This window comes from Solanum lycopersicum, chromosome 2 (genome assembly GCF_036512215.1).
Source record: "Solanum lycopersicum chromosome 2, SLM_r2.1".
Classification (NCBI taxonomy): Eukaryota; Viridiplantae; Streptophyta; class Magnoliopsida; order Solanales; family Solanaceae; genus Solanum; species Solanum lycopersicum.
The window spans coordinates 64,023,830-64,046,543 of NC_090801.1; the positions used below are offsets into that span (position 1 = coordinate 64,023,830).

The window sequence follows — 22,714 nt, forward strand, 5'->3', positions numbered from 1 at the left end:
TAAATAATGAAAAAAAATTTAATCCATATTTATTTTATCGGAATATTAAATATGTAGATCTACATTTAAAAAAAAAAGCAGAAGAAGAATTGGAGACGGTAAAAGAAATAGATAGGTGAAGAGGGTAGGGTGTGCTGTGTATGTGTAAAAAAAATTATGAAAATGGTAGATGAAAATGGCGCTGTGTATGTGTAAAAAAAATTATGAAAATGGTAGATGAAAATGGCAGAGGAAGCGGGATAGAAGACTTCATTTTCAAAAGAAATTATTTTTTCCCTTTTATTAATTTTTGTATATAAGTTAATAAAAAAAATATTATTTTCAATAGTTTCACGCGCCCAAAGAAAGCGTGGTATACATTTTTTGACATGTCAGCAGTTTGTCTCTAATAGGAATTACATTTGAACAAATAAAGTATTCAATAGGAGCAAAGATAAGTTGAGGTGTTCAAATGAAATATGCGAAAACTTCAAGGGGCTGCATATGACTTAAGCCTACATTTTAATAATCGGTAATAGATCTAAGATAACAAGTACAGGGAAAAATTGACGAGTCAGAAGACGATTGAGAATGACCTAAGTAGAGCTATATAGATCTTAAGTTAAATTTAACAGCTTAGCTCCATTGATGACGAAATATTAAGAACTAGATTCACAGATGAAGATACATATTGCATAACATTCTAAAAAAAACCAAGTGATATGGACTGCTAACAATCAAGTCGAAAAGGAAAATTGATTAATTGAACATGCGTTCAAGGCATCATAATTCATATATAGAAAGGAGTTGAAACACCTAGAATAATAGAGTGCTTAACACAGAACCAAATCCAGACTCGGAGCAAATTAGTTAGATAAAGTAGTGTTTGCAGCTTGCAATATTTAATTTTTTTTAGGAATAAGATATAATTCGGGAAGTTGATTTGAATAAGTAACTCAGCATTAATGTTTAACGCCATTACTGTGAACTGATATCTTCAGGAGAGACGTAGATCACGAGAACCAAATCCTCCTTCGTTTTGAAGATTGGGGTGCAATGGTTGTAGGCGAAAAGCATAAAGATTGTGTACTCCATTCGCAAATGCCACAGCAGAGTGGTAATGCCCCTCATTTTCCACAACACCATACTTTGGATCTTCACATTTTGCTTCCTTTGATGAAGCAATTACGTTACTTTTTGTGTTAGTAAACAACCCCCATTAATCAACTAAAAACAAATAAATCAGCATATGAACTGAATTTATAAAGAGATACTTACCAAGTCAAGTACAAGGTTTCCATTTTGCTCTTCTAAGTTCCTCGCCTATTTTTGTCATTATAGAAGAACCCATTGCACTTTGTAAAATGCCCAGGCAAAATGAAAAGAAAGGAATTCATATAAAATATTAACAATGAAAAACTTACCTTCTTCTTGCAGGTGTCTGTTTGATTCTTGATCACGTGGTACTGTAGGAAATCAGAGAGACTCTTATAGTTAAGTACGTCAATAATACATGTGGAAAACTAATTCTAATTTCATTTGCTGACGATGTAAAACACAAAAAAAGAACACCAAAGCGAAGTTTGATTGACCTATCATATGATCAATTACATGAATGAGTCACCAAAATATTACTACTGTACTATTCTTTTCGTTTAAATGGTCTTCTCTACCAAGTACTGATTCAAAATGGGGGAGCAAAATATTGTAGCGAGACAAAAAATTATAGCAATGGAAGGCCATCCAGGTACAGAAGAAAGCACATTAGCTCACTCCATAGCTACCACTTACATAGACAGAGACCATTTTTGAGATTGTACTAAGCCTCTTCAACAGGCCCTAATGGTATCATCCCCCGACTTACACAGTTCTAAATGAGCTTTCTTATGATGCAATGTGAAATACTGCTTCAACAAAACTAGAATTGGGCCTCAACGTAGTTGTAGTGTCGCCAACTGTTTTAAAGGCTTGTTAAGCTTAGTGAATGTTTGGGTGTACAAGTTGCTATTGTTGCGTGAAAGCCCAATGATTTGGGCTTGTGGAGATTGAGGGTTGAGCAGAGGGCTGTGTTTGAAAGATCAAGTGTGTCACGCATTGTGTGTGGCACAAACTAGCTACATGGCTTACGGAGAAGGTATTTGAAGTGTGTTGTGATTATGATGTTGGAGAGGTTCTGAAAATTGTTGTGGACACTAATGCTGCGGCTGCTCAACGGGTTGAAGCAGATGTTCTGAAAATTGTTGTGGACACTAATGCTGCTGCTGCTCAACGGGTTGAAGCATTGGTTTCTTCTATTTAATTAATTTTATGATGACGAGTTTAATATAAGTGCTTTCTATGTATGCAGGATCATGCAGCTTAACACATAGAAGCATATGAAGGGAAGTCGAGTAAAATAGCTATATGCTAATATATCTGTATGGGAAGAACTCAATCAACATCTGTTAAAGAAGGAATCATCTCGAGAGAGCAAAACTGAATAACAAGATTCTGCACTTATTAAAGCTCAAGATCTCAAGGCAGTAATCAAAAGGCCTCTATGGAAACAAGTATCAAAGCACCTATTTCTTTCCAAAACTCTAGAAGCTAATCAAGACCAATTGAAGACTATGAAGACTTACTCAACGGCTGCATGTGAAAGCTCTACACTTATTCTTGGAAAGAAAGAGTAGGAAATAAGATTGCAAGTATGTGGAATAGAAAATACTTTTTTCTTCAGGAAGATATTTAGGAATTGCAAATGCAAGTTAATAGCATGCACAAATCCTTTGTTCATAGCTCTATCAGATCTAACCAATCCAATCACGATATGAAGTCAACCAGTCAAAATCTTGCCAGTGACAAACCTGCCTCTAGTAGGTCTACGTATCACTCTATCACTAATAAAATGAACATAGATTACTGGACTGGCTCAGGTTAGTCAACTGAAATGAATTCTAAGAGTGACAAACCTAATTTAGGCAAGTCGACTTATCAATTAGTCACAGTAGCAATTCTTTCAAACATAATCATTTTTGTGATAGAAGTGGTCATGACTTTTATAAATTCATATTTAGACACCCAGACACTCTTCGTTGGACCTAAACGTATTACAAATAACCTTGAGTCTAACCTTGAATCCTCACCTGTCACAAAATGTTATAGGCATTTTTGGCAAGTAGAAACAAGACCAGCTTGAAGAACTATTGTTGTATTCACTAATGTTTAAATTAAATTGGTCCAAGCTGAAAAGATTCATTGCCTATACTTCAAATAAATGTTGAACACTTTTCTGTTCTCAAGACTCAAAATAAAGTGAATTTAACCTAACATTTAACATACACTATTTCACATTTTGATAAAAGAATATATCCTGATTACTTAAGTTAATTTAGGTCCATTTAACTTCAGAAATGGATACAATTTATTCTAGACTAACATAACCCAAAAAATGTAAAGAGTAAGGTATGAACAATAACCTTTCGTTCACGAATCTCAGCAACAGATTCAGTGATGTTCTCCTGCAAGTGACATAGTTCCTGCAAATTTAGTCCGCTCATGTCTTCCCCTGTTCTCTGCCTATCAACAGACACCAACATCAGACATTTCATTATCATTGCTTGATTACACATACCAAAAAAAACTGATCACATGACTCATTAACCATCCTTCAATTGCTCAAATTAGAAAGTTAAAAACTGTGTTATTAATATAAAACATATTCAATGTAACCCCACCAGTAGGGTTAGGGTTTAGGGGAAGGGTAGAGTGCACACATATCTTAGCCCTACCTCATAAGCATAAAGCATTTTCAAATAGTTTTGAAAAAGGGAATAAAAATATGGGTGAAGTAACATGAATGATATGCAGAGTAGTACAGAACAGTAACGGATACAAAATAATTACCTTATCTCTCTTCTTAGCTTGTTATTGATCTCTTTCAATCTCTTCAAGTTTTCTTGCATTTTCTGTACACATAAATTCAATGTACAAACTGATTTCAATTTCTAGGGTAAGAGTATACAAAATCAACGCTAAAATTATACCTCGTAGTGAATGCTCCAGATATCAACTCCAAGTGCACTCTGATACTGATCAATCATCTTTTTTGTCCTGATAGGAAAAAAAAAATTAAACCTCTTTTTGATTTCAATAAAGTAAATTTTTTTGTGTTGAGAACATAACATACGTAGTGTTTGGGCTTGTGTACTCATGATACTTCCTGGTGCTTGATAGCATGATGAGAGAGATCTTAGCGTCACAAAGAACAGTAAGTTCTTTAGCTTTCTTGAAAATACCGTTTCTTCTCTTGGAGTAAGTGACCTGCCTGTTTGTCGAGTTTTCAATCTTCTTGATCTCAATTTTTCCACGGCCCATTTTTGAAGAAGTAGAAATTGAGGTGAATCAACAAGGGTCATGTTCATTGTTGAAGTTAAAGAGAGGAAAAAGTGAAGAGATATGGGGTGGGTTAGTAGAGAAACTATATCGGGAAAAGAAAGATTGAAGGGTAGCAACTGCACTACTATAAGCTTTTGCCTATTTTGTGAAAGTCTCTCTGCCTTGCATTATCATTACTGTTTAACGTGTGATGTCGGCTTCTTTGACCAAGACAACTCTCTATTCACCATTACCTAAGGCTTTTTTTTAAAAAAAAAAACTTTTTTAAAATTAGTAAGGTGGTTTATTTAAGAGAGTATTATTTTTCGTATGAAGCATGTAAGCGTTACTAATATATTTTAGGGAAAATTATATATAATAGCAAACTAATAACCTAAAATAAATGGAGTAGCTAGAGTTTGATTTAATTGTGCTTCATAGCAAACGCTAACTAAAGTTTGTCAGGCGTCTCTTTCCCAAAAATCTCGCTCGCCACTCTCCATTCTTGCTCTCCTCTCTTGTTTTATACACATAAATGTATAAATTTTGTTTTTGTTTTGTATAAAGCGAGAGAAAATTGTATATACACATGCAAAAATATATATTTTCGTGTTATACACTTAATCATACAATTTACAAACATTTTACTTCAAATATTGCAGAGAGAAAGGCCAACGAATTATACAATTGCGAATTATAAAATTGCAGTGAAATACAATTTTCTCTAGCTTTATACAACAGATGTGTATATAATGTGTTTCTGTTTTTGTATAAAGCGAGAGAAAAACATATATCTTCTTGTTATACACTTATAATTATGCAATATACATACATTTTAATTCGATTCAACTGTGTGCAAAGCAAATTTTATAAAAATATTGCAGCGAAATAGGCAACGAATTATACAATTGTGCATTATACAATTGCAGCGAAATAGGTCAGCGAATTATACAATTATATATGTATAGCGAATTATACAGTTTTATGTTTGATATGGAGCGCAATTTCCAAACTTTCCTATAGCATACAAATATGAATTTTTTGTTTGTTATATGTGAAAGTTGCCCTATATTTTGTTCAGGTCAAAGTCATCTGCAACCCCTTAAATTGCTTACATATTTCACATAGACACTTTAACTGTGACTATTACCTATTGAACACCTAAATAGTTCAAAAAGTATACCTATCAACCACAAAATATTGATATGACAAAAAAATATTTTTTCACTTCAGCTAAGCGCGTAAAAAAACGTTGAATATTATTTTATTTTTATTTTTTCAAAAAAAACGTAACACTTTTCATCACTTGGCACTTAAATAGTTTTAACTTTTTTTAAAAGTAATACAATTTGTTAAAAACAAAAACAAAAAAAAAGAAAAAAAGCCCCCCACCCCACGCGTTTCAAGTCGTCTTCTTCATCAAAGAGAAGAAGACCTTGCACACTGTTTTTTTTCTATTCTATCTCTTTTTAATATTTATTAAAAATGATAAAAATTGAATCAACTAAGTGAATTTGAAGGGAAAAAATAAGAGAGAACATCAGACTAAAAAAAATTAGTCGATCGACGTCCATCTGGGTCACCTTCGAACAAATATTATCATTCAAATTAAAATGTAAATCCATTAAATTATCAAAAATAATATCATATTGGTTCAAAAAAAATAATTTAGATCATCTCGATTAATCTTTGCTATCAATTTCAAGACGATTGAAAGACTCTCTTTCCTTATCGCTCTTTGAATATCTTTTGCACTCACGTATTAGGAATAAAAAATAATTATAAAAGCAATTAATAAAGATATTGAATTTTATAGTTTGAGAAAGAAAATCTTGTTAGAAAGAAGATGAAGAAGAAGAGGGCTGACTAGAGTTGGGCTTCTCATTTATTTATTTTTTAAAGATAGATGAAAAAATTATTTGAAATAATTTTATTTTTTAATATAATATTCTGTTTTTCTATAATTGTTGGACCCTATGCCACATGTTAACTTTTGATTTGTCATTTTGTCATATTACAAGTGTATCACACACACTTTATTTTTTTTTAACTTATTATCGAAAAATGTCTAATAGGAACAAATATGACTAAATAAAAGTGTTCAATAGGTACTAGTCTTAGTTGAGGTATCTCAGTAAATTATACGGACAACTTTAAAAGACCACAGATGACCTTTTAATATTATTTTTATACACTCTATTAAATTATTGAAAAGAGATCACATTCGAAAAATATGACAGTCATTTAAAATTAGATTTTAAATAGAATTAAAAATAACTTAAAAGGGGGGAAATTGTTTATGTGGATTCTTCTCACACTACAATAAAAATGGTCATTAGCTGTCACGACCCAAAGCCGCGACTGGCACCCACACTTACCCTCCTATGTGAGCGAACCAACCAATCTGAACCTTAACATTTCAATATAATATCAACAGAAAGTAATGCGGAAGACTTAAACTCATTAATAAAATCAATAACTATTATTATCCCCAAAATCTGGAAGTCATCATCACAAGAACATCTATGATCAAATTACTAAACTAAGAGTATTCTAAGAAGCTAAAACAATTAAAAGCTAGTCCATGCCGGAAGTTCAAGGCATCAAGACATGAAGAAGAAGATCCAGTCCAAGCTAGAAGCTTTAGCTCACCCTGAAATCCGGAGTAATGAAGACTGGCTAGAGTTGCGGTTGAGTTGAAGACGATGGCACGTTTGCTGCACTCCACAAATAACAAAGAAGAAAACAATAAAAGTAGGGGTCAGTACAAAACACGGAACTGAGTAGATATCATCGGCCAACTCAAAATAGAAAATAGTATATATTAAGCAATATCATAAAATCAACTAATATCCTTAGCATGCAGTATTTATAGTTACCATAACCCTTGGTTACAACACCAAGCACATCAATGAGGACTCACGCCTCCTCATCATACTCATTTGGGAATTAGGTTCATTAGATTTGAATATATTATCATCTTTCAAGATTCATTATCTTTATTCCCCTCGTGTCGGTACGTGACACTCCGCTCCTCATATACTATCCTGGTGTCGGAACGTGACACTCCGATCCTCATTCTATCCTGGTGTCGGGACGTGACACCCGATCCATATTCTATCCTGGTACCGGAACGTGGCACCCGATCCATATACTATCCTGGTGTCGGAACGTGACACTCCGATCCTCATATTCTATCCTGGTACCGGAACGTGGCACCCGATCCATATACTATCCTGGTGTCGGAACGTGACACTCCGATCCTCATATTCTATCCTGGTGCCGGAACGTGGCACCCGATCCATATACTATCCTGGTGTCGGAACGTGACACTCCGATCCTCATATTCTATCCTGGTACCGGAACGTGGCACCCGATCCCCTAATCTCACTACTTTCGTTCATCAAGCCTTCTTTTATACCAAGGCATCATCATTAAAAAAGTAGATTAGGGTTTTATTAAAATTTGGGATTCAATAGCTTCATCATGCTTATTTTATCACAATCATATAATCACATTCATGCAAGCATACAATTAAGCATATAGAAGGGTTTACAATACTACCCATACATATCATTCGCTATTAAGAGTTTACTACGAATAGCATAAAAATAACCATAACCTACCTCCACCGAAGATTCGTGATCAAGCAAGCAATTTCCCAAGCTTTGTGTTTTTCCTCTCGTTTGATCCTCTCTCTATCGTTTCTCTCTCCTTCTCTTTGTTCTTTCTATTTTCTTTATTCAAACCCTCTTTCTTTTACCCTAATTAGTATATAATTAAGAATAAAAGATGGCAATAATAACCCACTAATTAACTTAAGGTTACCTCTTTTAACCCCCAAGTAATTAGACTTATTAACATTAACCCACTAACTTTATAATTAAAGCAGGAATAGTCAAAAACGTCCCTTAAAACGTATCAAGAAATCCGACCCAGACTGGGATTACGCAACCTGCGACGGCCCGTCGTGCCTGCGACGGTCCGTCCTGCAGGTCGTCGCAAGGTTCAGAGATTGGATTTCCACTGAAGACTCTGTGACGGTCCGTCACGCCTGTGACGGTCCGTCCTGCCATTCCGTCACGAAGTTCAGAGAGTCGATTTTCAGTACCCAATTTCAGATTTTCTAAGTGTTTTGAAACGAGACTCTGCGACGGTCCGTCGTGCCCATGACGGTCCGTCGTGGGGTCCGTCGCCTCAGCCTGTTTTTCCAGAAATAAAATCTGCTGTTCAAAACGACTAAACAGGTCGTTACAATAGATACCAATTTACCCATCGTTCGTCCCCGAACGATCACGGGAAGGAAAACAAGGGCGAAAAGGAGTACCTGAATCTGTAAACAGATGTGGGTATCTTTCTCGCATATCTGCCTCCTTCTCCCAAGTGGCTTCTTCAACGGGTCGATTCTTCCATTGAACTTTGATGGATGCAATCTCCCTTGATCTCAACTTGCGAATTTCTCTATCTAGAATGGCAACAGGTTCCTCCTCATAAGACAAGTTCTCATCAAGCAAAATTGAATCCCAACGGATAATGTAGTTTCCATCCCCATGGTATCTTTTCAACATCGACACATGGAATACCGGATGCACTCCGGACAGCCCTGGAGGCAAGGCTAACTCATAAGCCACCTCCCCTACTCGCTTAAGTACTTCAAATGGACCAATATACCTTGGGCTAAGTTTACCTCGCTTACCAAACCGCATCACCCCTTTCATTGGTGAAACCTTCAACAAGACTTGTTCACCCTCCATAAACTCCAAGTCTCTAACCTTCCGGTCTGCATACTCCTTCTGTCTACTTTGCGCCGCTAGAAGCTTTTCTTGAATAGATTTCACTTTATCTAACGATTCCCTCAGAAGGTCAGTACCCCAAGGTCTAACTTTAAATGCATCAAACCACCCAATGGGAGACCTACATCTTCTCCCATATAGTGCCTCGAATGGGGCCATATCAATGCTTGAGTGATAGCTATTGTTGTAGGAGAACTCTGCTAAGGGTAAGAAGCTATCCTACTGACCACCAAATTCAATCACACATGCACGAAGCATATCCTCCAACACTTGAATCGTTCGCTCAGACTGACCATCGGTCTGAGGATGGAACGCAGTACTAAGGTCCAACCTAGTACCCAATTCCGCATGCAATGTTTCCAAAACTTAGAAGTAAACTGCGTACCTCTATCTGATATAATGGAGAGTGGAACCCCATGCAATCGCACCACTTCCGAGGTGTAAAGTTTGGCTAACTTCTCTGCATTGTAAGTCACCTTGACCGGAATGAAATGAGCAGACTTAGTTAACCTATCAACAATTACCCAAATAGAATCAAACTTTCCCAATGTCTTTGGAAGACCAACCACGAAATCCATTGCAATCCTTTCCTACTTCCATTCAGGAATGGGCATTCTCTGAAGTGTTCCTCCGGGCCTTTGGTGTTCATACTTTACCAGTTGACAGTTTGGACATTTGGCAATAAAATCCACAATATCACGCTTCATTCTACTCCACCAAAAGTGTTGCTTTAGGTCACTGTACATCTTGGTTGCACCCGGATGTATCGAATACCTTGAACTATGAGCCTCTGTCAGAATAGTGTTGATTAAATCATCGACGCGGGGTACACATACCCTTCCCTTAATCCTCAAAACACCTTCCTCATCGATTGTCGCTTCTTTAGCCTCTCCTTGCAACACTTTATCTCGGATCCGGATCAATTTTTCATCATTAAACTGCTTTCCCTTAATCTTGTCAAAGAAGGAGGATCTTGCCTCCACACAAGCTAAAAATCCTCCCTTCTCATTTACTTCTAATCTCATAAGGTCGTTCGCCAGAATCTGAACTTCTCTAGCCAATGGGCGTCTAGAAGCTTGCAAGTGAGCTAGACTTTCCATGCTTCCCGCCTTTCTACTTAAAGCATCCGCTACAACATTTGCCTTCCCCGGATGATACAAAATAGTGATGTCGTAGTCCTTCAGTAGTTCCATCCATCTCCTCTGTCTCAAGTTCAAATCTTTCTGAGTAAAGACATACTGTAGGCTACGATGATCCGTATAGACCTCACACTTAACCCCATATAAATAGTGTCTCCATTGCTTTAATGCAAACACTACCGCGGCCAATTCCAAATCATGAGTTGGATAGTTACGTTCATGCACTTTTAATTGTCTTGAAGCATAAGCAATCACATTCTTCTCTTGCATTAGCACTGCACCCAAACCCGAATAGGATGCATCACAATAGACAATGAAATTCTTACCTTCTACTGGCAAGGTGAGAATTGGTGCAGTAGTCAACAGGGTCTTGAGCTTCTGAAAGCTTTCCTCACACTCGTCCGACCATACAAATGGAACATTTTGCTTAGTCAAGTTCGTCAGTTGGGAAGCAATAGAAGAGAATCCCTTGACAAATCGGCGGTAGTAGCTAGCTAACCCAACAAAGCTCCTTATTTCTGACACATTAGTAGGTCTTACCCAATTCTTCACTGTCTCAATCTTAGAAGGATACACCATCACTCCATCCTTAGAAACCACGTGCCCCAAGAAGGACACTGCATCTAGCCAAAACTCACACTTAGAGAACTTGGCATAAAGCTTTTTCTCCCTCAACATTTCCAATACCATTCTCAAATGCTCCTCATGTTCCTCCTTACTTTTAGAGTATATCAGTATATCGTCAATAAATACGATCACAAAGAGATCCAAATATGGCTTAAAAATCCCGTTCATCAAACTCATGAACGCAGCAGGGGCATTCGTAAGACCAAAAGACATCACTACAAATTCGTAATGCCCATACCTGATTCTAAAAGCAGTCTTTGGCACATCCGTTGCCCGTATTTTCAATTGATGATAACCGGATCTCAAGTCAATCTTAGAGAAGACACAAGCACCTTGTAACTGATCGAACAAGTCATCAATGCGAGAAAGAGGATACTTGTTCTTTATGGTTACCTTGTTCAACTGCCGGTAGTCTATGCACATCCGAAAACTCCCATCCTTCTTCTTTACAAACAAAACCGGAGCACCCCAAGGAGATGCACTTGGTCTAATGAAGCCTTTGCTCAACAACTCTTGAAGTTGTGCTTTTAACTCTCTTAACTCCGCGAGAGCCATTCTATAAGGGGGTACAGAAATGGGGCGAGTACCCGGTTCAAGATCAATACAGAAGTCAATATCCCTATCTGGTGGCATACCAGGAAGATCTGCAGGGAACACATCCAGAAACTCACGGACCACCGAAACCGACTCAATCGAAGGCACTTGGGTAGTGTCATCCTTGAGATGTGCCAAGAAAGCTAAACACCCTTTACTAACCATTTTCTTAGCACGAAGAAAGGAGATGATACGCACCGGATTGGAAGTGTAGTCACCCTCCCACACTAACGGATCTGTCCCAGGCTTAGCTAACGTCACCGTTTTAGCATTACAATCCAAGATCGCAAATTGCGGAGAAAGCCAAGTCATACCCAGAATTACATCAAAATCATCCATTTCTAAGATAACCAAATCTACATAAGTGTTGCTCCCCACAAAGTTCACCAAACAAGACCTATATACCTTTTCAACCACCACAGATTCACCCACCGGAATAGAAACACGAATAGGCATATCAAGTAATTCACAATGCAAATTTAGACCATTAAACTCATCTCCCTTTCGAAACCTCTTTGATGTCGATGCCATGGTGAATTCATCTGGCTTCACTCCTTCCACCTCTACCACGAAATCTACCACTTCTTGGAAGGATTTTGCCGTAGCCACTACCTGTAAGGCTGAAATCCGCAATTCTGACCTCAACCCCTTCACAAAACGACGAATCCGCTCTTGTGGACTGAAACAAAGTTGAGTGGCATATCTGGATAGTGCACGAAACTTAGCCTCATATGCATTGACCGACATCCTACCTTGCTCTAGGCTCAATAACTCGTCCCTTTTCCTATCCCTCAAAGTCCGGGGGATATACTTCTCCATAAACAAGCTAGAGAATGAGGCCCAAGTCATAGGTGGTGCCTCCGTTGGTTGACACTCAACATGTGACCGCCACCACATTTTGGCGTTCCCTTGAAACTGATAACTCACGAACTCAACACCAAACCGTTCTACTATACCCATCTTGTGTAGTAGCTCATGACAGTTAACCAGAAAATCGTAAGCATCCTCAGATTCAGCACCCTTGAAGACTGGAGGTTTCAATTTCAAGAACTTACTGAAAAGTTCATGCTGATCATTTGTCATTATAGGCCCAGTAGTCAGACGTGGAAACGTGCCTATGTCCAATGAGGCATCCATACGAGGAGCCATAGTGGCTGCATGTTGTACCTCTGAAACCGGAGGTGTTGGTGCAGAAAACACTGGAGGGAGCCTGACCCTGATCAGACAACCCACTAAGATAAGCGAGAACCCGATTGATCATCTCTGGGGTAGGTTGGGGTGGCAATTCCTCATTTTGCACTTGTTCATTCTCCCCTTCCTCACCCTCTCTTACCACTTCCTCAGTCGGTGGAGGAGTTACCGCCCTAGTATCAGACGGGATAGGTGCTCGTCCTCTTCCTCTAGAGGACTTCCTCCCACGACCTCTACCACGGCCTCTTGCCGCTACTCTTTCTCGAGCTACAGCCCCAGTGGCTGGCTCGGACGCTTCTTGTCTTGCCGACGTTGGTGTTGGAGCAGTTGTTGCTCTAGTTCTAACCATCTGCGAAATAGAGTGAAGATGGTCCGATACCAATTTGTATCACCTAGATACCAATTGGATCCAAGTAATAGCACCAAAGAAAGAATGAATGAATGGAATTTTCCTAAAGTCTTATAGCCTCTCAAAGAAAAGTAAAGGCGTCCCCCTACCGTTCCTTAAGACTCTACTAGACTCGTTCTTGTGTGATGAGACCAACGAACCTAAGGCTCTAATACCAAGTTTGTCACGACCCAAATCCGGGCTGCGACTGGCACCCACACTTACCCTCCTATGTGAGCGAACCAACTAATCTGAACCTTAACATTTCAATATAATATCAACAGAAAGTAATGCGGAAGACTTAAACTCATTAATAAAATCAATAACTATTATTATCCCCAAAATCTGGAAGTCATCATCACAAGAACATCTATGATCAAATTACTAAATTAAGAGTATTCTAAGAAGCTAAAACAATTAAAAGCTAGTCCATGCCGGAAGTTCAAGGCATCAAGACATGAAGAAGAAGATCCAGTCCAAGCTAGAAGCTTTAGCTCACCCTGAAATCCGGAGTAATGAAGACTGGCTAGAGTTGCGGTTGAGTTGAAGACGATGGCACGTTTGCTGCACTCCACAAATAACAAAGAAGAAAACAATAAAAGTAGGGGTCAGTACAAAACACGGAACTGAGTAGATATCATCGGCCAACTCAAAATAGAAAACACTATATATTAAGCAATATCATAAAATCAACTAATATCCTTAGCATGCAGCATTTATAGTTACCATAACCCTTGGTTACAACACCAAGCACATCAATGAGGACTCACGCCTCCTCATCATACTCATTTGGGAATTAGGTTCATTAGATTTGAATATATTATCATCTTTCAAGATTCATTATCTTTATTCCCCTCGTGTCGGTACGTGACACTTCGCTCCTCATATACTATCCTGGTGTCGGAACGTGACACTCCGATCCTCATTCTATCCTGGTGTCGGGACGTGACACCCGATCCATATTCTATCCTGGTACCGGAACGTGGCACCCGATCCATATACTATCCTGGTGTCGGAACGTGACACTCCAATCCTCATATTCTATCCTGGTACCGAAACGTGACACCCGATCCATATACTATCCTGGTGTCGGAACGTGACACTCCGATCCTCATATTCTATCCTGGTGCCGAAACGTGGCACCCGATCCATATACTATCCTGGTGTCGGAACGTGACACTCCGATCCTCATATTCTATCCTGGTACCGAAACGTGGCACCCGATCCCCTAATCTCACTACTTTCATTCATCAAGCCTTCTTTTATACCAAGGCATCATCATTAACAAAGTAGATTAGGGTTTTATCAAGATTTGGGATTCAATAGCTTCATCATGCTTATTTTATCACAATCATATAATCACATTCATGCAAGCATACAATTAAGCATATAGAAGGGTTTACAATACTACCCATACATATCATTCGCTATTAAGAGTTTACTACGAATAGCATAAAAATAACCATAACCTACCTCCACCGAAGATTCGTGATCAAGCAAGCAATTTCCCAAGCTTTGTGTTTTTCCTCTCGTTCGATCCTCTCTCTATCGTTTCTCTCTCCTTCTCTTTGTTCTTTCTATTTTCTTTATTCAAACCCTCTTTCTTTTACCCTAATTAGTATATAATTAAGAATAAAAGATGGCAATAATAACCCACTAATTAACTTAAGGTTACCTCTTTTAACCCCCAAGTAATTAGACTTATTAACATTAACCCACTAACTTTATAATTAAAGCAGGAATAGTCAAAAACGTCCCTTAAAACGTATCAAGAAATCCGATCCAGACTGGGATTACGCAACCTGTGACGGCCCGTCGTGCCTGCGACGGTCCGTCCTGCAGGTCGTCGCAAGGTTCAGAGACTGGATTTCCACTGAAGACTCTGTGACGGTCCGTCACGCCTGTGACGGTCCGTCCTGCCATTCCGTCACGAAGTTCAGAGAGTCGATTTTCAGTACCCAATTTCAGATTTTCTAAGTGTTTTGAAACGAGACCCTACGACGGTCCGTCGTGCCCATGACGGTCCGTCGTGGAGTCCGTCGCCTCAGCCTGTTTTTCCAGAAATAAAATCTGCTGTTCAAAACGACTAAACAGGTCGTTACATTAGCGGTAATTAATTCTCAATTATCACTTTTTTGTATATGTCCGTAAAGCCTTTAGCGACATTGGTTCTAATGACACTTAACTAATATCCATAAAAACTTAAACACTTCATATTAATGTTAATATTTAATCCCGCTAAAAAATATTTTTGTTACAGTGTCATTCGTCACATATTATAACTTTTCCTTTGTACTTTAGGCTCCTAAAGTTTTAGTTCTTGATGCTTTAGAAGTACTAGAGAATTAATACATGAATAAGAGGATTTTGAATGCTATCGTATTTTAGTTAGGAATACAAATGAAGCAAAAGAAACAAAACAATTTTGCTTTTTAATTATATAAAATAGCACAAAATTATTAGTGAAGTGATTAATCGGCACCCTTGACCCTTGCCGCTAATAGTGCCATATTCATAAGTAGTTGAACTCAAGGTTCAAGGGTGTAACTTAATACCGTAGTTAATGAAGTAAATTGAGTGTATCATATGTCTTAGGTTTTGATTTCAATTTTTTGTAAAACTAAAGTAGTATAAATAATTTAATGGACGAGATTATTAAATCAATATTTATATTATTAATAATAAATAACCAATAGCTAATAGACTTGTTAATTGAAATACATGAAAAATAGCCTAAACAATTCATTTATTTATACAGTGGCGGATATAGGAATTTAAAGTTATGGGTGATCTAAAATGAAAATATAAAAAGTTGTGGGTGATCTAAAATGAAAATATAAAAAGTTGTGGGTGATCTAAAGTGAAAATATAAAAAGTTGTGGGTGATCTAAAGTGAAAATATAAAAAATGTGTTAACAGTGAGATTCGAACCTTGGTACAACAACACTAAAAAAGTCTTAAGTATCCATCGAAGAGCCATTGGGCAAACTAAATCATTTATTCATTGGGTGCTCTATGTTAATTTTATACAAATACCTATCAATTTCTACATAGATATATATTCCGTAACGAAGTTAACGGGTGCTTGAGCACCCGGCGGACACCATATGCGTCCGCCTCTCTCTATATATATATAACGTCAAACTCTTCAATTACTTGAACTTCGTGGCATTTTTTTCAAGCTCATGCATCAATTACTATGATTAAAGTAACTTAACGTCATATGAAGATAAGACACTTTTGCTATCCTAGAGGAGGACAACTACATGTTCGAGCTATCCACTTGTATAGTTAATTAACTCGAGACATATCAAATCTTCATTTATTACAAGTAACATTAATGTCCCTAGACATTATTGACGTTCACACTTAACATGCAAACTCATAGCAACTAAGATTGTTAGCCTATCAGGAACAAATATATGAATTATAGATCAAGTTATAATATTCTTCCATCGCAAATTATTTTTAGAAATTCAAGACAGATTTAGTTAGAAGTTCAATTACTTTTAGTGATAATTGTGTTATTGATAAAGACTAGAGTAACTTTAATTATGAACAAATAACATATAAATATTCAATGCAGAGATATTATATTTCTCTCTCTCTATGTATATAAGGATATAATAATTTGAAGATGTACACAATGGGGATATTATTAAGCATGTCTGTTTTCTTTTTATTTAATGCATCTCTGGATTTGAATTATTCAATATCAATTCATAATCAATTTATTTTTTTGTATGTTTGGACTATTTAAAACTACTTTGAAATGTTAACTTCATTGAGATTTGTTCTTAACTTCATTGAGATTTGTTCATTCAAGTGAAGTTGTGAAGATAACTTCATAGCCCCTAACTCCCTCCCTCGTGACCACGCAGATAACATGAATCGCGTAAAAACTTTAGAGGAGTTTGGTGGACACAAAGTAAAAACATACAATGTATGGAAGGTCCATCAAAGTGAAGAGAAAGAAGAAAAAGGTCAATCTTTGCAAATGGTAATCTTATAACTTCAAGAATTCACAAAAGAAAGACGATCAAACAAGGCTCTTTATTTCACCAAGAGTAAAATTGTAAATAAAGTGTCTTTTTTATTTTAAAAGTAGTAGTCTTTTTTATTTTGGAAAACTTAAATTATAAAGGTTTTAATTGTTGAATGAAAAAACTATTTTTAAGGGTGTAGTTTGAGGGTAGAATCTCTTTAGTTTAGTGTAACTTAATCTAGATTAGTGATGGACGGATTCATATTTGTTGATTTCGAACATCTCAACCTTGAATTCACTTGAGATTGCTCATGTGTGATTTTCGATTTGAGTTGTTTCTTTTCGGATTCAATTTTTTCTTCCTCATTAATTGATTGTTTATTTAATTAGCCTGTTTGGTTTGAAGGAAAATGTTTTTCATCGAAAATGTTTTCTTGGAAAACAAGTAGATTTTGGACTTATTTTCTCATGTTTGATTGGTGAGTAGAAAAATATTTTTCGGAATTTAGTGTTTGATTTATGAATAAAAAAATTTTTGAGAGACATCTTTTATTGTTACTACAGTAGAAAATAATTTATGAAATTGAAAATATTTTTTAAAAACAATTTTTATTTGGGATGATGGTGGTGGGTGGGGGAGGGGGGTAGGAGTGAAAAAATAAAAATTTGAACTTTATAGTATTTTAAAAAAATAAAATTAACTTTTTTGGAGGTCGCTGTGTGTGTGGGGGGGGGGGGAGGTGATAGGAGTTTAAAATTAAAAATTTGAAGTTGAAAATATTTTTAAAAAGCAAAATTATTTTTTTAGGGAGGGAGTGGGGTTTGGGAGAGGGGGAGGCTGGCCGCTGGTGGGTGGGTGGGTTGGGGCCAGCGATCGGGTAAAAAAATAAAATTTTAAAATTGAATTATTTTTTTTTTAAATTGTTGTTTATCCAAAAAAGATGTAATTTAAAATTGGAGGAGAGTTTTGGAAAATGTTTTTCTTAATTTTGAGAAAAATGAGTTGATTTGTAAAACATTTTCCAAAACTTTTGTCCCAACCAAACATGAGAAAATTGGAAAACATTTTCCAAAAAATGTTTTTCTTCATACCAAACACACTCTTAATTTGAATTGGTTTTATTTCTAGTAGAGCTGTCAATATGGGTTAGACCACCTCATTCGGGCTAACCCATACAAACTTTGACATTTTACGGGCCAAGCCGAGCTTGCCCATTTTTTGTGTGGGCCAGTAAACAGTTGGTCCAACCCACATGTACATGGATACAGACTTGTCGAGTCAGCCCACTTTTTTTAAAAAGAAAATTACGAAGTAAAACAAACTTATACTATTTAATTATTCTTTATAGTTATAGTTTGCTATAATTACCACTCACGACTGACATTATACATTAATTACACGGGTTAACTTTGAGTTTGTATTATTAGTGACGTTTGTATATGTATAATTTGCCAGAATATACAAATACATATGTATAATATATAATTATCTAACTGTTATACATATAAAGTTCACCTCTTTCTCACTCTCTGCCCTCTCTCGCTTGTTTCTCTCAATCTCGCTTGCCTCTCTCTTCCCTATCCCAATCTCGCTTGCCATATATACAAATATATATATATATATATATATATATATATATATATATATATATATATATATATATATATACACACACACACACACACACAATTATATACATATATAGTTCACCTCTCTCATACTCTCTGCCCTCTCTCTCTCTTCCCTCACCCAGTCTCGCTTGTCATATATACGAATACATATTTATACATATACTATTCACATTTCTCCTACTCTTTTCCGCCTCTCTCTCTCCTCTCTCCTCAATATAACATATAACTATGAATTGTAATTATCAAATTATAATTATGGCGAGTAACTAGACTACTTATAAGTGGTTATATGTGAAAGTTTCCTTTTTTAAAAATTATATATTTTTTTAATAATTATTAAATTAAATTGTAAATATAATTTAAAAATATTATCATAAATATCGATATAACAATATTATATGATGTTAATGTTACACTTGTTAATCAAACCAATAAATAAAATTATTTTTTATAAACTCTTCAAGTAAACGTATAAATATCTAAATACAAATATTAACCTAATTGTTTTGAATATGGACTCTCTTTAATTTTAAATTTTAATATTATATCATATTATATTTTTTAATTAATTTTTATTGACCCGCGAACCGCCCTTATCGATATTTCTCATGCCTCACGAACCAGCAGACTTATTCAGACCGGACTAGAAAGTTCTTTTCTTAAATTGACTATAAAAATCTTAGTTCAACCTCATCAAATATTGAATTAGCCCAAATAAACCCTACAGACCTGGCCTATATTAATGAATCTAACCTCTAGCATCCTCCCGACTTTTGTCAGACATTTGTTATTATTGTATATCTCTCTTTATTAGGTATATCTACTAACCATCTTTACCATCGATGCTCACCTCATAACTCAACCACCAAGGACATTGCTTACTGACTTTTGGACTGTTCATCAAGTAAATTTATTTTTACTACATATTTAAATTAATAAATTTTGTAATATTGTATTGATATACATTTTCATCAATCACCCTCCACTTTAATTTATAAGGCTTGCTTTTGTTTTTTAGTCTACTCAAAGAAAAGGGTTACCGTTCTATATTTATAAAATTCTGCTTTACAATATTTTCATTTTATTCTTGGTGACCCTTCCATACAAGAATGTCATTATATAGTTAATATAGCAAATACTCATTTATAATCATAATATAATTAAAAGAATTGAGTGTACATAAATCTTATTTTGTACCTTTTATAGGATAAAAAAGATATATTCAATAGACTCTTAATTAGCTCAAAAAATATTAAAACACAAATACATAAGGAAACAAAATTATATTATACAAATGATTTTGATTTCGTTGAAACGATACATTGAATACAGATGAATTTTAAAAGATTAAAGGCAAACATGACTCTTAACTTGGTGTTAGCAGACAACTATGACCTTTAACTTTGTATGTACACAAGTAGACACTTAAGCTTATATAAAATTGAACAAATAAATCTATTCCTCCTACATGGCACCCTACATGGCAATTTTGTGTCCGATGTGGCGTCTTACATCTGTTATGTCATGTAGGATATGTGTATCTACTTGTTTAATTTTATACAAGTTTAAGTATCTATTTGTATACAGTCAAAGTTGGAAGATATAATTATCCGTTGAATCCAAGTTAAGAGTTATGTTTATGTGTTATGTCATAATTAAAAGACACTTCAAATAGAGGATAAAGAATATATCTTTACCTTAAAAGAAGACTACTCCTATAAGATTTAAGAGCTTTCCTCAATTAAACTAATAAATACTAGTATTAAATTAATATTCTGATTAAGACATCTAAATTTCAATAATACAAACGGAAAGGAAATGTCACGATAAAAAATGGGTGTGATGACACTCGTCTTATCCCACCAAGACAAGTCAGCCTAAAACTCAACCATTACAATAAAGTGCGAAAATAAAATATAAGTAACTTAATAAAAAATCCAAAACCTGGTAGTCACGTGTACAAGCCTCTAAAGTATTACAATTGACACAAAAGAAAACTCAAGTCTCAAATGAACTTGGTTTTAGAATATAACAAAATCACAATTAAGGAGAAGGAAGTCTGCTGAGATGGAAACAGCTACCTCACAAATCTCCAAGAAGCCTCGGAAAAGAAGAGAATGACAAGTACAACAAAAATCCAGGCTCATAACCTACAAAAATTTGTGGAAGCAAGGGGTGAGTACCAAACGACCCGATTCTCAGCAAGTAAACCTCTAAACACAAGCTAAGGGGATGATATACGGGTACTCCTACCATCCCCAACCGAACCTCCACAACTACAACCTGCATTAAATCAACCCAACCTAACAGCTCATAGTTTACATAGCACGTAACTCAACAACAACTCTTAGACAAATTACATATCCTCAACAACGACACTTGGACTAATTACATATCCTCATAACAACACTTTGGTAAATTACATATCCTCAACAACAATACTTTAGCAAATTACATATCCTTAACAACAATACCTTGCCAAATTACATATCCTCAACAACATCACTTTAACAAATTTTATATCCTCAAGAACAAGCTCAGTATTCATCAATCACAAGTTCCACAGAAAGGCATTCACAAGATCAGCAAAACACAATATCAAGTTCACTAATGATAAGCATGTGCAATGCAATGGAATGCAATGTCAAGTATAATGATGCATGTCTGACCTAGTGATACACACCCGCTGTCTCTCAGTCCGAGACCCATGGGGGACATATCTGTCCATGCATATGTCGCGGCGCACGACACGATCCTCGATAATAGTAACCATCACGGCATGCGATAAGTCCCTTGAAATATAGTATCCATCGCGGCGCGCGATACGTCCCTCGAAATGGTACATCCTCTTAAGTACTCATTCTTTCTCAATGCACATAACACTTGTAACAACCAAGGTCTCGGAATAATGCAGATGACAAGCTCACACAAATAATGAGGAGATGACCATTTTCATAACATCGCACAGTTCACAACCACACAAACATGAAGTCACATCAACAATGATTCAACAAGCCTTCAACCCTTTCTCAACACATCACATAAACAATTAATCACATCACCTTTTTTTATCCCTTTTTTCATCATTATAATTAATCAATGTGGACAAGTCAACCCATCACCAATTCCATTACTCCCAAACATATACCATAAGGAAATACACGCATTTCATACACTTAACAATAGTTTAAAAATCCACTTGCCTAAATCAAATCAAGAATTCACTCCGAGACTTGAGCTTTCTCCTTTCGTTGAATGTCCAACTCATAGAAATCTATTCACATTAATGATCACAATAAGATTTTGCGACTAACAACAACATTTACACTACTATGTGTTTAGATTTTAACCAACAATTTACCCTTAATTTATGATCAATTTCATAAATCATGAGATCAATTAACATGTCAATCTTTTCAAATTTTTTCAACTTTCAAATCTAGGGTTAAGTCATAATTTCTCCAAAAATTACAACTCTAATGATCTTCATATAATATAATACATCAATATTTAATTACATATCTTAATATATCAAACCTTGAATTATAACTTGAAAATTATAAGAAATTTGTGGACCAAAACTAAACCCATAATCATTATATATGCATACATGCGGACCAGTGTATAAGCTAATTAGAACAAAAATCTCAATTTATTCCAACACAATTATTTTGCTATAATTACCCAATGATTGCCATAGTAATTTTTCAATGATTGGCACTACAATTTTCTCAAATCTATATTAATATAGCATATACAAATTTGGACGAGAATTTGTGCAACTTAATTTCCTTTCCTTTTAATTTCCCACCATTATAAATATAATATATTATTATAATAATACTTCAGTCACATTTCAAGAATACAAAAATTAGGCGAGACTTTTACCTGATGCAATAGATCGTCCGCCATAGTTGTCGCCCATAAATGTTTCGTCTTTCTTTTTTCTTTCTTAAGTTAATTGTTTATGAAAAGTAACAAATTCATTAACCTTTTTTAAATATAGGCCAAGTGAAATTAAATATTTCAT

General features: G+C 35.7%; 1 protein-coding gene across 2 annotated transcripts; it reads right to left on the reverse strand.

The window, feature by feature from the left end:
• Positions 1-716: 716 nt before the first annotated feature.
• Positions 717-4,558, reverse strand: TDR6 (TDR6 transcription factor). Of its 2 annotated transcripts, none has more exons than XM_010318095.4 (7): positions 4,148-4,558; positions 4,005-4,071; positions 3,865-3,926; positions 3,438-3,537; positions 1,404-1,445; positions 1,258-1,302; positions 717-1,146 (listed from the first exon to the last, which is right to left on the reverse strand). In XM_010318095.4, the coding sequence occupies exons 1-7, from the start codon at positions 4,333-4,335 to the stop codon at positions 958-960; spliced, it is 693 nt and encodes a 230-aa protein (XP_010316397.1). In that variant the 5' UTR covers positions 4,336-4,558; the 3' UTR covers positions 717-957. The 2 variants fall into 2 exon arrangements, with proteins under 2 accessions (XP_010316397.1, NP_001311309.1); NM_001324380.1 differs by having other exon boundaries at positions 719-1,150; positions 4,148-4,496.
• Between the last annotated feature and the right edge of the window lie 18,156 nt (positions 4,559-22,714).